The 17,442-nt window shown below is 48.9% G+C and overlaps 1 protein-coding gene across 12 annotated transcripts in view; it reads right to left on the bottom strand.

The window, feature by feature from the left end:
* PRRC2B (proline rich coiled-coil 2B) overlaps window positions 1-17,442 on the bottom strand; it is a 128,560-nt gene that overhangs the window by 65,712 nt on the left and 45,406 nt on the right. For 11 of the 12 annotated variants that reach the window (XM_008005896.3, XM_073022024.1, XM_073022026.1 and 8 more), the window contains exons 2-4: window positions 6,353-6,522; window positions 4,206-4,383; window positions 683-785 (exon numbers count right to left, since the gene is read on the bottom strand). In XM_008005896.3, the coding sequence (XP_008004087.2) occupies window positions 683-785; window positions 4,206-4,383; window positions 6,353-6,467 (396 nt within the window). In that variant the 5' untranslated portion in view covers window positions 6,468-6,522. The remainder of the gene's footprint in view (window positions 1-682; window positions 786-4,205; window positions 4,384-6,352; window positions 6,523-17,442) is intronic. The other variant, XM_037994030.2, reaches the window with a different exon arrangement.

Genomic DNA, 17,442 nt, shown 5'->3' with positions numbered 1-17,442 from the left:
AGACTCTGATGGACTGAGTGTGTTATGAGCTCTTCCTTGGTGAAAACATTACTTTCTGCTTAGAGAAACATTTAAAACATATCAACAATTAAAGGATTGTAGCTTCGTATTTCCCAAAGCGTGTTCCGAGAGACATTAGTCCCTAGAGACATTCGGTGAAGAAATGTTTCCTGGGACAAATAAATTTAGGGACTGCTGCCCATTATATCCTCTTCTCAGAGAGCCACAGTAGGTATTAGCACGCGAAAGGCACTGAAAAGTACGGCAGTAAAGGAGCTCGCTTCATTTTGTTTTTCAAACTCACCCGGCCAGTGAACCTTTCTGTGACCTGCCAATTTTTGTCTTCTTGTGACCCAAGCTTCCATGGAGATCACGTGACGCTTCCATGGAGCTTCACCCTGAACTAGTCTGCAGTCCAGCCTGAGTGACCACGCCTCAAGGTAAGTCAACAGGCACCATATCTGAGGTCTTTTTCCAAAAGTTGCAGATTAAATTTCTTCACCAGTGACCACGACAGTTTCCCATGCTGCTTTTCTAAAGTCACTCATTGGGTGTGCCTCTGGAATAGACAGGCCATGCACAACCACACTTCCCAGTAGCAACTCCTCCCAGCCCCCAGCAACAAGGACATTGAGGGGCTACCGTGCCCAGGAAACAGTTGCGATGCAGTCCCAGCACCTACCTCCTGACTGATTGACTGTGTCGGTTTCTGCAAATTGGAGACAGATTTCTGCGAACCCGGCTGCGGCAGCGACTCCGGCGGCTGAGAGGCCGTCGCACTGGAACTAGACAAAGGCAGGGCAGTGGGGTCAGGCACCGCACAGAGTGCGCTGGCCAGGTCTCTGCGTTCTCAGGAGCCATAGCTGTTCAGCTGCTCACAGGAAGCAGACCTCCTCTGGCCAACAAAAATACGACTTTCCCCAGCAGATTTTTATGCTGGCAAAAACTAATGAGAAAACAAACCATGCTTTCGTTCTAGTCACTGGCATTTAAAATTAGCACAAGACAGTCCTCTGCCTCTTTCTTTTTCTTTTTTTTCGAGGCAGGGGGTCTCACTCTATCACCCAGGCTGAAGCGTAGCGGGGTAAACTTGGCTCAATGCAACCTCCGCTTCCCAGCCTCAAGCAATCCTCTCACCTCAGCCTTCCAAGTAGCTGGGACTACAGGTGTGAGCCACCTTGCCTGGTCTTTCTTTTTTAAAAATGAAACTTTTCTGCCTTCTTGTAGAGCCTTCTGTCTGCAAAAACTAAAAGCTCACTGTAAATAATGCAAGTGAAGGATTTGCCAACAGGGAAACTGAATCACTGGAATGAATGAAGGGGCTTGTGCCCCTTATCCCAGACCCAGAGCCCATACCTACTCAGAGGCTTGACTTTTTAACCCTCTCTGCATTTATAAATACATGCTCAGAGTAAAAATAAACTTATAAATAAAAGTAGGTAACACACAACATCATGCCCTCATCATCCAGAGAGAAACTCCAAGCAGATTTCTCTATACCTGTTAATAGAGTTTTATTTGTTTTTAACCAGCAGAGTTTTACACTGCAGGAATATAGTGTTTTTCCAACAGAAGTGGAGTGACCCCATACATAAAGCTCTATGACTTTTTCTACTTCATGCATCTGAATATCTTTTCATCACCATAGAAATGGATCTTCCTTTTGCTTTTAATGACCACATAACACAACCAGACAGGTCATAATTTAACCAATCGTTCATACGGGTTTTTTCCCCTCTTACAGATACAACTGCCATAAGAATTTTTTTTTTTTTAGACAGAGTCTCATTCTGTCACCCAGGCTGGAGTACAGTGGCATGATCTCAGCTCATTGCAACCTCCGTCTCCCAGGTTCAAGCGATTCTCCTGCGTCAGCCTCCCGAGTAGCTGAGATTACAGTTATGCACCAACACGCCCGGCTAATTTTTGTATTTTTAGTATTAGACGGGGTTTCGCCATGTTGGTCAGGCTGGTCTCGAACTCCTGGCCTCATGTGATCTGCACAGTTCGGCCTCCCAAAGTGCTGGGATTACAGGTGTGAGCCACCGCACCCAGTCAAGAATTTTTAAAATATGTATCTTTGCACCCTTTTCCTGTAAGTAATTCCATGGCATACGACCTTAGAAATGGAAATGCTGGATCAAAAGATGTTTTGAAGTTTAAACGATTGCCAGGCTGCCCTCCAAAAAAGGCTGTGTCAGTGAATTTACACTCCACAGGTGAAGTGATGAAATCAACAAAAAATGGCCGAATGAAGGTTTCTGCTCTAACTCAGCCCTCCAGTCACTGTAGGCAACTTTCCACTCAACAAGATTCAAGGAGGGCAGCCACCCCCTTGGTAGGAACTCCTCCAATACAAGTGGCTTATCTGTAAATGGAAGCCAAACTCTTTACAGACACCATCTTCCAAGATTCACCTGACCCAGGCAACTCAACATTTGTGATTATTACAAACAGAAGGTACTGCTTGGGTTCTTACATCTCCTTCTACCTAAAAGAGAAGCTTCCAGGAAGTCGCACTTTTGTGTTCTCCAAAACTAAAGACTGAGTCCCCACGTTGTGGGCCCACTTGCCACCTGATACCTCGGTGGGAGGATGTGGCCCAGGGCAGCAGAGAACCACACCGGGATCTGTGCCTTCACCAACACTCCGTCCTCACCTCTTCCCTGGCGGACGTGCTCCAGCACAACTAGCCCTCACTGGAGCCGCCAAGGCAGAGTAAAGGCTGGATAACAGGAGGGAGTAATGCTTTGTCCTCTCTAGAACTTTTGGTGGTGCAGAGGCATTTCAGTCCTTCCATTAAAATGTGCAATATTCATTTTGTTCCAGAGCTCATGGTGTGAATGGAATGAGTACCATTTGAATGGAATGATGACAGCAGTCAATATCTGCCCCTCCTCTGTGCCAGGTTTGGGCTAAGCACTTGATCTGTGCTAGCCCATCAATGCCTCATGGATACCTTGTAACTATCAGCAGAGCCAGGTATCATTCCTACTTCAAGGGGGGACACTGAGGCTCAGAAGTCAAACAATTCGCCAGGTTCCATCAAGCTAATAAGTGGTCTAGCTGGAAACCACGTAGGGCTGGCAGATTTCAAAAGTTATGCTATACCGCCCATCAATATGATCCCTAAGCAAACTGTCAGAAACATTCTAAAAATAACTTCTAAGGCCCTATTGTGATTACTACTTTATAATCATCTAGCTGAATAACTAGCTCACTCTCTACATCTTGTCTGAAGTAACTACAGGCAACAATTTTACAAAAGCTGCCATGGTTGTTTCCAGCACAGACTTGAAAGAAAAGAATGCGGGGGTCGGCAGGCTGAGATCTGGGTCCCTTTTGCCGTCTGGTTTCCCACGTCAGCACGGAGGCCACCAGAGATGCAGGCCAGGAGGGTGCTGCCGCCAGACGTCTTTGTTCACATTCCTTAACAGGCAAACCCCAGCAGCAGGTTTCTGCCTGTCAGCCTCAACAAGGCCCTGTCCCTCCCTGAACACATCCCCTTCCCTGAATTGTCTTAGCACTGGCTGAACACTGAGAGAGGACTTGCAGTAGGAGACAAAGGTACAGCCATCCAAGTGGGCCCCAGGCAGCCAGGCCCTGTGTTTTCAGCCCACCACACAGGGGCTGTTTCTCTGATGACAGCACCATGCCGCCCTCGGCCCTCTAGGGCTTCTGGAAGTCCTGTACTGCTCTGATGACTGGGTCTGTTTAGAGCAACGGCGGAAGTCTCCTCTGTCTGGGAAGCTGCTGGGCCCACGATTAGGGAGGCTGCATGATTCTCTGCCGAGTTCAGTTCACAGGGACGCCCACTACCAGGAATGAAGTCCTCAAGCCCCAGCTCTGTCCACAGTTTCTTACAGGAATTGGCTCTGAGTCATTACATAAGCTCCTCTGGGGTGATGAGGCCGTTCCTAATAAGGCACAGGGGGAAACTGGTCACTGGGGACAAGGTTGTCCACAGATGTGCTGCTCCATCGGCTCTAAAACCCAGAAAAAATGAAGGCAGGGAACAAGAAACACACGAAACACCACAGCCCGAGAGGAAGCAGCTTCATTTGCATCCCCCAGTTTTCCAGCTCTGCCACGGCAAAGACTAGCGCTGCAGTAGTCAAAGGGCTAGGATTAGTCTGCCAAAGGGAAGGATACTGGACCACCCCTGGAGTACCAGCTCCCACTCACCACCCACCTCCTCCGTTTACCTCTTTGGGTCTTGCTGATCCTGCTTGTTTGCCCATCCCGTCCCGTCCTTGGGTACTATCACGATGTTGGGGTCGTTTCCTTTGTTTTCAGACTTCAAGCTCGGCAGGTTTGCAGGCGGTGGCATGCGCCGGGCTGCGGCAACTTTCCCAAGACTCTGTAAGCCATGTCTAGGAATAACTGCAGGGAGAGGGGCACGGAAAAGACACCGTGCAAAAAGGTCACAGAAGGAAAGAGGCTGGATGCATTTAGTTGTTAAGTGATCATGACAAAGCTAACCAAACAAAAAACAAAGGGCAGACCAGCAGTGGAACAAACAAGTGTTTGGTGTCACTTTAGTCACTTTACAAGCTGTGCACTGAAGACTACAGGGACAAAAGAGCTGCTGAAACCTGTACAAAGGCTTCCATTTCACTAGTGGGCAGGACAAGGCTTGGGGACTTTACGACATGGGTGAGAAGCCAGGCCCAGGAACCTCCAGCTCACAGAGGAACCACCTCTCTGCAAGTTGAGACAGCTCTGGTCTCATTACAGGACTAAAGGGACAGCCTCTACCTAGACCCAAACCAAGACTGAACAGGAACCCTTCGACATTCATGAATTCTTCACGGGGTGTGAACAGGATCAACATGAACCTTTCCAACAAGTTCCAGAATTATCAGGAACCATGAAAGCTAAAAAGGCTGATTAACACACCAGGTGTGGTGGCTCACGTGTATAATCCCAGCACTTTGGGAGGCTGAGGTGGGTAGATCGCTTGAGCCCAGGAGTTCAAGACCAGCTGGGCAATGTGACAAAACCCTCTCTACTAAAAATACAAAAATTAGCCAGGCGTGGTGGCACATGCCTGTAATCCCAGCTACCCGGTTTCAAAATAAATAAATAAATAAATTTTAAAACAAAATTTTAAAAATTCTTTAAGGATAACACTGGCTGGGCGCAGTGGCTCATGCCTGTAATCCCAGCACTTTGGGAGGCCGAGGTGGGCGCATCACCTGAGGCAGGGAGTTCGAGACCAGCCTGACCAATGTGGAGAAACCCCACCTCTATTAAAAATACAAAATTAGCTGGACGTCGTGGCTCATGCCTGTAATCCCAGCTACTTGGGAGGCTGAGGCAGGAGAATCACTTGAACCCAGGAGGTGGAGGTTGTACTGAGCTGAGATCATACCACTGCACTCCAGCCTGGGCAACAAGAGTGAAACTCTGTCTCGGCCGGGCGTGGTGGCTCAAGCCTGTAATCCCAGCACTTTGGGAGGCCGAGACGGGTGGATCACGAGGTCAGGAGATCGAGACCATCCTGGAGAACACGGTGAAACCCCGTCTCTACTAAAAAATACAAAAAAACTAGCCGGGTGAGGTGGCGGGCGCCTGTAGTCCCAGCTACTCGGGAGGCTGAGGCAGGAGAATGGCATAAACCCGGGAGGCAGAGCTTGCAGTGAGCTGAGATCCGGCCACTGCACTCCAGCCTAGGCGACAGAGCCAGACTCCATCTCAAAAAAAAAAAAAAAAAAAAAAGAGTGAAACTCTGTTTCAAAAAAAAAAAAACAAAAGGATAACACTAGTGCCTATTAAGTCCCATTCTACCCATCAGGATAAAAATATCCACAGCTTTGGCCAGGCACAGTGGCTCACACCTGTAATCCCCGCACTTTGGGAGGCCGAGGCGGGTGGATCGCCTGAGGTCATGAGTTTGAGACCAGCCTCGCTAACATGGGGAAACCCTGTCTCTACTAAAAATACAAAAATTAGCTGCGCGTGGTGGCTCACACCTGTAATCCCAGCTACTCGAGAGGCTGAGGCAAGAGACTTGCTTGAGTCCAGGAGGTGGAGGTTGCAATGAGTTGAGATCATGCCACTGCACTCCAGCCTGGGTGACAGAGTGAGACTCTGTCTCAAAAACAACAACAACAAAAATCTCCCCAGCTTCAATAAGGTAATAAATGGAGAAAATTCCACTACAGGAAGTCAGGATGCTCAAGGCTCTGAAATCACACCTCAAGCACGAAGTAGAGAGTGATTATACATGCATGCCCAGAAGCCTGGTGTGCACAGACCACATCTGTCTAACCAGGTGAGGGACTCTGGGTTTCTGGGATTTGTCACTAGGAGAAAGTCTGAGGAACTGGCCTTCAACCTCGGGCCTTACCTGAGGATCTAATCGCGTCTACTGATTTTCCTTTATACTTATCAAACAGGCTGAGAGTCGAGTACTTGCTTTTCCCATCCTTGCCCTTGGTAATTTGCCCCAAACGATCGGACATTGCGATGAAATGTCATCTAGTAAGGAAATTTTTCTCGGCACCGCTCCCGATCTGCCTTTGAAATAGAGAAGGAAAAAAAGAGAGAGAGAGGAAAAAAAAAAGAGTGTCACTACAGCAGAACCTCTGATCCAGCAAAGTGAATCCTTTGGGAATCATGGATCTCCTTGAGGATCTGAAGACAGCTTTGGACTGTCCTTAGAAAATTGCTCTCACCACTCACAGGCTGTTCATTCACATTTACAGGGCATTCTGTAGACACCCCGAGGCGATCTGTGGAGTACCCCCCAACCCCTACCTACTGTTAATTCCTCTCACTCTGTCTGAGTTGGCTGGAGCCTACTGCACACCAACCACACTGACATGTAAACTTCAACAGAGCCCTCTCCAAGTCAAGAACAGCTCAAGATGGAAAAATAAATAGTACTTGTAGCATGTCCATGTATAACACTGAAAATAAGACTAGCAAAATAGGGGAGGTACACAACCCACTTATGCCATGGCTGTTAATCCCAAGGACAAGCAAAACCAAATCAAAGGAGGGCAACCAGAGTATTAGCCTTCAGAAATAATCAGGTATATGCACTTTTCAAAATAAACAACTAGTACCGAGAGAGAAAACATCTGCTTAGGCAACGAAAGGGCTCTCTAAGGTACATGCATGGAAAACAAAAAGCAAGAACTCCCCAGGGCTGGCAAGGGAGAGACCACATGGGGGCTATGCCATCTGTACTTGCCCCTTTCAAGGGACAACCCTGAAAAGACCTTCCTCTGCCACTTTCTAATGTTCTATAGGTGTCCATGAGTCTACTAGTACTCTCCTCATCAGTTCACTCACTCACTCACTCACTCACTCACTCACTCACTCACTCACTCACTCACTCAAAATACTAAGTGTCTGGCTGGGCGTGGTGGCTCATGCCTGTAATCCCAGCACTTTGGGAGGCTGAGGCAGGCAGATCACTTAAGGTCGGAAGTTCAAGACCTGCCTGGTCAGCATGGCGAAACTCCGTTTCTACTGAAAACACAAACATTAGCCAGGCGTGGTGGCACATATCTGTAATCCCAGCTACTCAGGAGGATGAAGCAGGAGAATTGTTTGAACCTGGGCTGCAGTGAGTCAAGACTGCACCACTGCACTCCAGCCTGAGTGACAAAGCGAGACCCCGTCTTAAAAAAAAACACAACAAAAACAAATACTAAGTGCCCACCAAGAGCCTGTGTGCCAGGCACTGAGGACTAAGAGTTTCACTGCTTTTTATTCCATATCCGACCGTGGCAATAGGTTTTAAGCTTCCTCACCAAAAACCAAAAACACTTGATAGGCTCAGTGGCTCACGGCTGTAACCCCAGCTACTCAGGAAGGCTGAGGTGGGAGGACTGCTTGAGGCCAGGAGTTTGAGACCAGCTTGGTCAACACAGCAAGACACAGTCTAAAGAAACTAAAATAGGCCAGGTGTGGTGGCTCACACCTATAATCCCAACACTTTGAGAGGCTGAGGTGGGCAGATTACCTGAGGTTTGGAGTTCGAGTCTAGCCTGGCCAACATGGTGAAACCCCATCTTCACTAAAATTACAAAAATTAGCCAGGCATGGTGGTGCATGCTTATAATCCCAGCTACTCAGGAGGCTGAGACATGAGAATCGCTTGAAGCCAGGAGACAGAAGTTGCAGTGAGCTGAGACTGCCCCCACTGCACTCCAGCCTGGGTAACGGAGGGAGACTATATCTCAAATAAATAAAAATAATTAGCAGGGCATGCTGGCACGCACCTGTAATCCCAGCTACTTAGGAGGCTGAGGCAGGAGGATCACTTGAGCCCAGGAGCTTGAGGCTGCAGTGAGCTATGATCAGACCACTGCACTCCAGCCTGAGCAACAGAGCAAGAACCCATCTCTTAAAAAACAAAACTTGTAGGCCGGGCACAGTGGCTCACACCTGTAATCCCAACACTCTGGGAGGCCAAGGCGGGTAGATCACAAGGTCAGGAGTTCAAGACCAGACTGACCAACATGGTGAAACCCCGTTTCTACTAAAAATACAAAAATTAGCTAGGCATGGTGGTACACGCCTGTAATCCCAGCTACTCAGGAGGCTGAGGCAGGAGAATCACTTGAAACCAGGAGACAGAGGTTGCAGCGAGCCGAGATTGCATCATTGTACTCCAACTTGGGCAACAGGGCAAGACTCCGTCTCAAACAAAAAAAAAAGAAAAGAAAACTTGCATAAGTGACCATCACTTCTCACTGGAAAACAAAACTAAAGCAATAATTAGGGCATATGTTTAACATGCCCTCAATGACATAACGGCAACAACTACAATTTGTCATTTTACTACTGTCTGGTAAAAGGCACTTGGCAGTAGCTGCGGAAGCAAGGTTTGCCATTTCACCATCTTGTTCTGACACCATGCAGGCCAGGAGGAACACATGCGATGTGGTAGGGCGGCAATCTGTACCCCAAAGGATGATTTTAAAGATAAAACTCTATATTATGGGCCGGGTGTGGTGGTTCACGCCTATAATCCCAGTACTTTGGGAGGCCGAGGCAGGCAGATCACTAGGTTGGGAGATCGAGACCACCCTGGCTAACACGGTGAAACCCTGTCTCTACTAAAATTACAAAAAAATCAGTCAGGCATGGTGGCAGGTGCCTGTAGTCCTAGCTACTCAGGAGGCTGAGGCAGGAGAATGGCGTGAACCCAGGAGGTAGAGCTTGCAGTGAGCTGAGATCGCACCACTGCACTCCAGCCTGAGCAACAGAGCGAGACTCCATCAAAAAAAAAAAAAAAAAAAAAAAAAAAAAAAAAAAAAAACTATATTATGATCCAAATAAAACACAACGAGTGAAAATCGATTACAAACAGAGGCCAAAACAAGTGAGACAAAAGACGCTGACTGAGCCGGTGCCATGTCAAATATGCAAGTGTGCAAACCATCTTTTCACTCATTGAACAGGTACTGACTGATGCCTAAGATCCGCCGGTCACTGAGGGACAGATCCGCATGCAATTCCTATCAGGAAATGCTCATGAAGAATGCAAGAAGATGGATGCCAAGGGATGAGTGGCCATAAGTCCAATCTGTATGAGCAGGGGACACAACCAGCGGCCCACACTGCACCCTTCTTCAAGGAAATTCTCCTCTCTGCCCCACATGGCTTCAGCCATCCTGGCTGGTTACTTAACTCCCTTCTTTCAGCCAAATCCCAGTTTATTCAGCTGCGGCCATGGGCTAAGGAATACCAGGGTGTTTGAAAATGTGCAGGAGCATTTTTGATGTCACAATGACGGGAGGGCCGCCCACATTCAGTGGCCAAGCCCAAGGATGCTGAATGTACTAGAGTGTGTAGGAGAGTCTGGCACAATGAAGAAACATACCAGCAAAAGAGCTTCCAAGCACTCACTGCCCTCAAGTTACCTGCCAGCAGCTGCTTGACCCCAGCAGCCCTCCCCAGAGCTCGCCTCCTGCCCCAGAGCAAAGGGCAACAATGCTCAGGATGGGAGTCGGTCCCACGTGCCCAATTCTGATCGCAGTGCCCACGAACTGGCTGCTTCCTTGCCCTGGGGTCCATGAGCCATTTGAAATCTCCCTCCCTGAGGCCAGGTCTAGTGAGTTGCTATCCCACCCCAAAAGTCATAATTAGTAAGAGAATCCTTCCCTGGGCTAGATTGCGAGCCCCTTGAGGACAGAGTGAGATTCTGTCTCAAAAAAAAAAAAAAAAAAAAAAAAAGCATGTCTAGATTTCACATTGAATGCTTTTATTTTTTGAGACAGAGTTTCTCCCTGTCGCTCAGGCTGGAGTGCAGTGGCGCCATCTTAGCTCACGGCACCTCCACCTCCCAGGTTCAAGCAATTCTCCTACGTCAGGCTCCTGAGTAGCTGGAATTACAGGTGTGCACCACCACACCCGACTAATTTTTTGTATTTTCAGTAGAGACAAGATCTCGTCATGTTGCCCAGGCTGGTCTCAAATTCCTGGCCTCAAGTGATCTACCTGCCTCAGCTTCCCAAAGTGCTGGGATTAAAGGCGTGAGCCATTGTGCCTGGCAATATCGAATGATTTCTTAAATCAAATGTGATTTTTTTTTCTTTTTGTTGAGATGGAGTCTCACTCTGTCACCCAGGCTGGAGTGCCGTGGCATGATCTTGGCTCACTGCAACCTCCGCCTCCTAGGTTCAAGCGATTCACCTGCCTCAGCTCAGCTTCCCAAGTAGCTGGGATTATAAGCATGCACCACCATGCCCAACTAAAATGTCATTTAATTCTGAAAACTGACCAGAAATACATTCATTTCGATAAATTTTGCTTAAAAAGTCCTCTTAAAATCTGTTTGCCCTGGCCTCTACCGTTCACTGATAACAAATCTTTCTCTGACTCTGTGCTGACCAGGCCTGAGGGCAGAGGGTAGAATGAACACACACAGCTCTCAGTGCAACTACCTGGCACACACCACACTTCTCAAAGAAAGTTTGATTCATACTTTCTCATACCCTAGTGCAAACAAAAGGAAAAAAACCATGCTCAGGCCAGGCATGGTGGCTCACACCTGTAATCCCAACACTTCGGGAGGCCAAGGTGAGAGGATCACCTGAGGTCAGGAGTTCAAGACCAGCCTGGCCAACATGGTGAAACTCCGCCTATACTAAAAATACAAAAAGGGCCGGCGCGGTGGCTCACACCTGTAATCCCAGCACTTTGGAAGGCCGAGGTGGGTGGATCACTCATCAGGTCAGAGGTTCGGAGACCAGCCTGGCCAACATGGGGAAACTCCGTCTCTTAATAAAAATATAAAAATTAGCCGGCTCGGTGGCACACACCTATAATCCCAGTTACTCAGGAGGTTGAGGCAGGAGAATCACTTGAACCTGTGAGGCAGAGGTTGCAGTGAGCCAAGATTGTGCCATTGCACTCCAGCCTGGGCAACAAGAGTGAAACTCTGTCTCAGAAAAAAAAGCAGTCAGGCATGGTGGTGCACACCTGTAATCTCAGTTACTCGGGAGGCAGAGGCAGGAGAATCACTTGAACCCAGGAGGCAGAGGTTGCAGTGAGCCGAGATTGTGCCACTGCACTGCAGCCTGGGCAGCAGAGTGAGAATCCATCTCAAAAAAAAAAAAAACCTTACTCAAATATGAGACACTCTCCAGGAAATTTAGAATTGTGTTTAAGAGACGTTAGTCTGTCTACAACTGTTGCTTGAAGTATGTCCTCCCAGTAAATTCAACCACCTAACAAATACTAACTGGGCACCTTCTATGTTCCAGGTGAAATGTTTTCCACACCTTCCAATCACAGAGCCTTGGTGAAGCCAGTACAAGAAACATATTTGACTAACATCTGCACTTAATCTGCTTGTACAAATTTTTTCTTTAGTGCCCTCCATTCCTTTTTTTTTTTTTTTTTTGTAAGATAGAAGCTCACTCTGTCACCCAGGCTGGAGAGCAGTGGCACAATCTTGGCTCACTACAACCTCTGCTCCCAGGTTCAAGCGATTCTCCAGCCTCAGTCTCCCAAGTAGCTGGGATTACAGGTGTGCGCCACCACGCCCAGCTAATTTTTGTATTTTTAGTAGAGACGGGGTTTCACCATGTTGGCCAGGCTGGTCTCAAACTCCTAACCTCAAGTGATTCGCCTACTTTGGCCTCCCAAAGTGCTGGGATTACAGGCATGAGCCACCGCACCCAGCCAGTGCCCCCAACCTTTTACTCAAGTTTTGCCCTTATTGGGCACACTATTGGCCTCTCTAGACCTCAGTTTCCTCATCTACTGGAGTGGCCTAGACAAGCACCGACCCTAAAATCAAGTCCATCAGTGTTGACAACTGACAGCCAGAGAAATAAAAAATGGGTTTACTGGCCAAGCACAGTGGTTCACACTTGTGATCCCAGCACTTTGGGGAGCTGAGGTGGGTGGATCACTTGAGTCCAAGAGTTCAAGACTAGCCTGAGCAACATGGTAAAACTACCAAAAACACACACACAAAAATTAGCTGGGCGTGGTGATGCATGCCTGTAATCCCAGCTACTGGGGAGGCTGAGGCAGGACAATTGCTTGAGCCTGGGAGGTGGAGATTGCAGTGAACAGAGATTGGGCCACTGCACTACAGTCTGGGCGACAGAGGGAAAAATCTGTCTTAAACAAACAAACAAACAAACAAACAAACACCAGAAAGAAAGAAACGGCTTACTGTGGAATCAGTCACCTCTTGTAAGCCTGGGATTGGATCCTATTTCCTATATAAACTTAGGATACCAACAAGCAACCAGGCGAGTCACCGCTGCAGTGAATGAAAGCAGCCCCTGTGAGGACAATCACACTCTCCACAGTGAAGACTGCAAGGGTGGACAATCTTCCAGCCTCAGCATTCCCTCAGAGCAGGGGCTGGCAAACTAGTCAGCCTGAAGAGAAATAATCAAGAGGCCATCTGCGGCCCACAAAGCCTAAAACAGTTACTGCCTGGCCCTTTACAAAGTGTATGCACACCTGCTTCAGAGCAGTCGAGAGACCTTTCACTGGACACAACTCCAAAATAAACCAGAATCATTCAGATTTCCTCCCGTTGTAGGGAATCTCCACTGACCAGGCCGAGTGTGAGGCCTGGCCCCGCCCACAGCCATCTGGCTCCACTGCTTGCCAGCGCTTTTCACAAACATCAGGCCAGGGCGCTGTTCGCAGGGCTTCACATGCCTGCCGAGTTTCCATCCATCAACACACATGCATACCCCAAGCTAAGCTAGCCCATCAGAAGGCAGGGAGAAAGCACTAGTGAGCCTCCAAGTGTGAAGCAGGAAGCCGGCTGAGGCAAGAGAAAAGCTCTCCAGCGGATCTGAGGCATTTCCATCCAGTTCTGACTCACCCCTAGGTCTGTGGGACTAGACCCGGCAGAGACGCACCAGGTCCTTGCAGGTGAGCATAAGTTGAACCTGGCTTATGGCCACGGCTTTACCTCACCTTCTCTCCCTTCTATAGGCAACAGAATCATTTCCACCCCCCAACAGAATCTGACTTGGAACCTAAGTATGACATATGAAGCAGACACAACCCAGTGACGCCTGCTGGAAAGAAATCCAGCCCGTGTGCCCCCTTGCTGTAAGCCCTCCTTTCCCACAGCAGCCACTCAGAGGCACTGCCACGGGGAGCTAGAGCATTCTGAAATTTGCCAGTTTAAAAGAAAATATTGCCATTAGGCAGATTTAAAAAGGGCTTAAAACCCGTATGAAGATAGATTTGGGAACGAATGAATGGAGAAAAGAACATTGAAAAAGAATCCAGGTTGCATATTTTGGCACATAATCTAAAGAAGTGCGCCCAGGCTTTGCTGGAACAAAAACAACCAGAAAGATTCGCCAACAACGGCAACTTCACATCCAAGCCCCACCTCTCCAGACAGTGCCCGCCTGTCCAACAGGTTCCTGCTATCTGTCCACCAGAGGGAACATCTCTGCCCTGTAATTTATCAAAAGCCATTTCTGGGTAACAGGCTTAAGTTCACTCCACACTTGAGTGCCAGTCAGTGTCAGATGCCTGACCAGGGCACTGGCATGACCTGTCATTTACCAGGAACCACTACAGCTCTGCATTCAGGGGTTATCAGTGGCCGCCAGCACGCCAAGGGTCAGGCACCCTGCTGAGCCTTCATGTGCTCTACTCCTCTTCATAACAGCACTTTCTGGAAGATGCTACTGCCTGTTTGACAGAGAAGGACGTTAAGGTTCAGTCAATCACGATAGAAAAGTAACACACCCGGCTGGACGCGGTGGCTCACGCTTATAATCCCAGCGCTTTGGGAGGCCGAGGCGGGTGGATCACAATGCCAAGAGATCGAGACCATGCTGGCCAACATGGTGAAACCCCGTCTCTACTAAAAATACAGAAATTAGCTGGGTGTGGCGGTGCATGCCTGTAGTCACAGCTACTTGGGAGGCTGAGGCAGGAGAATCGCTTGAACCTGGGAGGCAGAGGTTGTAGTGAGCCGAGATCACGCCACTGCACTCCAGCCTGGCAACAGAGTGACACCCCGCCAAGAAAAGGAAAGGGAAAAGAGAAAAGGGAAGGGAAGGAAATGCACCCAAGGCAACCAAGTGCAGGGCCAGGCTTGGAGCCCAGGCTGCACTGGACACCACCAGGCTGCAGACTGAATGCCCTGCGACCTGGAGTCTGCTTTGCCGGTGAGAGCACTGGGGCAGACACGAAAGGCGGCGCGATGGGTTCTGATGTAAGTCAGCCCAGGCTCAACAGCTGCTTTCCGGCCAACTGCACAGATGATGGCGTTGGACAGCTTCAAAAACAAGCAATTTATTTACGCCATGCCACCAACAGCCAGATTCTCACCCAAAGCAAGTCCAGTCGCTTTACTCTTTTCACAGGTGGGCACCTAGAGATTTGATGGCTCTTTCCTCCACTCACAATAGTGACAAAGGCCCAAGGCTGACCTCAGGGGGACATAGTGAGTGCTGCAAAGTGCCCTGGTTGTGAGGCTGGGGATAGTGAGAGAGAAAGGTGGAATGTCTCTTTATAGAAGGAATGGAAAAATCCCACTGCTAAACAAAACATAGCAAAAATCATGATTCCGCAGGAATGGAAATTGATAGCAGGCTGGATAAACACTTCAGGAAATAACAGTGTGGGCCAGAAAAAGGACATGGTCACTGGACAGTTGACTTATTAAGTCTCAGTCAAGAACCATCACCACAAAATCTAGGGACAAGATTAAGGAAGTCTATCCTTCTACAACACGTCAATCAATGTCTGGCAAAAAAAAACAAACCTTTAACATAAGTAACGCGACCTCACCTACTTCAAATACTCAAATGTTTACCAACCAGTGTGTGTGCCAGACCCTGTGTCATTTGGAGCTGAGGACATGGAGACAGGAGACTCCACCCTGCACTCCTGCAGCAGGAGAGATCTGTAAACTTTGTCTGTAAAGGACCAGACAGTAAATGTACTCAGCTTTGCTGGCCACACAGAGCTCTCTGCTGCAATTGCTCAACTCTGCCTGACGCTGTCCTAGCATGGAAGTAACCCCAGACAATACATAAACAAAGGGGCATAGCCGTATTTACAAAAACAGGAGGTGGGCTGCAATCGGGGTTACAGTTTGCTGCTTTCTGCTTCAGAGGGTAAAGCAAGTATGGACATGAATACATTGCAAGATGATGATGAACTTGTGTGCATACCAGGGTGGGGGAACCCTAGCTGGGTTTGAGGGGACACTTCTGCTGCCTCACTCAATGACAGCCTGACCCAACCCCCACCACACCTCCAGCTTGCAGAGGCTCCCTATATGGCACTGTCAGAAAAGCAAGGGTAGGCCGGGTGCAGTGGCTCACACCTGTAATCCCAGCACTTTGGGAGGCTGAGGTGGATCACCTGAGGTCAGGAGTTCGAGACCAGCCTGGCCAACGTGGCGAAACCCTGTCTCCACTGAAAATAAAAACATCAGCTGGGCGTGGTAGTGCATGCCTGTAATCCCAGCTACTCAGGAGGCTGAGACAGGACTCATTGAACCCAGGAGGTGGAGGTTGCAGTGAGTCGAGATCACGCCACTGCCCTCCAGCCTAGGCGACAGAGAGAAAAAGAAAAGCAGAGGTGGCTTTCAAAGAGCCCTAAAGCGCCCACATTTCTGTTCCCTAAGAGCCAGGCAGTGGCCCCTCTGGAAAGCTGAAGGCTGGGCTCAGCTGTAGCACAATCCACGCATTCTACTTGCAGAAGCCCCAGTGGGTGAGGTCCCTGCAGAATACTGCACAAACTCTCGAAAATAAACAGCCTGAAAATAAGGTCTGAGGAGACAACAGAGTGGGGAGAGTGGGGTTCCTGGTAACCCAGGTTTCCTTATGGGAGACATAAGCCACCCCTAGAAGACCACGCACCCCAAGGAGAAGCACATATAGGAAGCAACAAATTCAAAGTAAGAGAAAAGAAAAAATAAACAAGCATTGAGGCATGTGGTGGGGACACAGAAGCACTCCCCACCCCCACTGGGGGGTTCTCCAGCACTTAGTTGTGAAACCCTTGCCGGAACCACACGGTCAGCTGGGTCTCCCTCCACCAGAGCCATGGCTCACACAGCAACACAGACCACAGGGAGCACCTGCTCACACACCTTCCACATCACTCCCCGCCACAGCACCAGGGTCAAGTCCAGACCCCCCTCAGCCCAACATGTTGGCCCCACGCTGCCACCCAGCCGTCTCCCCACCCCATCCCCAGCAGTCTCAAATCTGAAACACTGGGTTTGCATCTCACCTCCACTCCACACTGACTGTGACTTGAGGTCTATTTCCTCGTGGGTTAAGTAAGGTGAACATACCATGTTCACCTCGCACCTCTCAGGTCTGCTGTAAGGAACAAACGAGAGAACAAAGACCCTGCACTTGACCCAGCACTTGTCCCCAGTAGGCACTCGACCAATGTCAGCTGTCACCTCACCACGGTTCTGCTGTTGTTCTCTCTGTGGTCCATACCAGCTTTCAACAGTGGTCATCTCTCCAGGCTCCTGTGCAGCCAGGGAAGCCTCCGTTCCCCAGCAGGGCTGCTCTGGGTGGTGCTGGGTAGACCAGGCACCTGTGCTTCTGCCTCCTCCTGTGCACCGGGGACCCATCCCCACGTTGGTGTGTCACAATTTAAGGGCGCTGCTACAGACAGCAGACCTTCAAACACCATGAGGACAAACTCCCAGGTGTTTAGGATCTGCTGGCAGACCCCTTTAATTAATTCTCAGGAAGACAGAGATGCAGGGAGATTCTCAGAAAACCCTCTCGAGATAAACACTCCACTGTGACTAATTTAAACCACACTAAACTGCCCCAGTTTCAAGGCTTCCCACTTTAGGGTAATAAACATAGCTATTCACTGCAGTCACCCTCTGATGTTACAATAGATGGCCTTACGGAAGTAGATAATACCAGTTCTGCTCATTTCTTTCTCTATCACAATTTTTAGTAGCAAAAGGAATATATGCTTGATACAGAAAAA

Source organism: Chlorocebus sabaeus, chromosome 12, assembly GCF_047675955.1.
Source record: "Chlorocebus sabaeus isolate Y175 chromosome 12, mChlSab1.0.hap1, whole genome shotgun sequence".
Lineage (NCBI taxonomy): Eukaryota > Metazoa > Chordata > Mammalia > Primates > Cercopithecidae > Chlorocebus > Chlorocebus sabaeus.
This window is presented reverse-complemented; position numbering and strand designations above follow the sequence as displayed.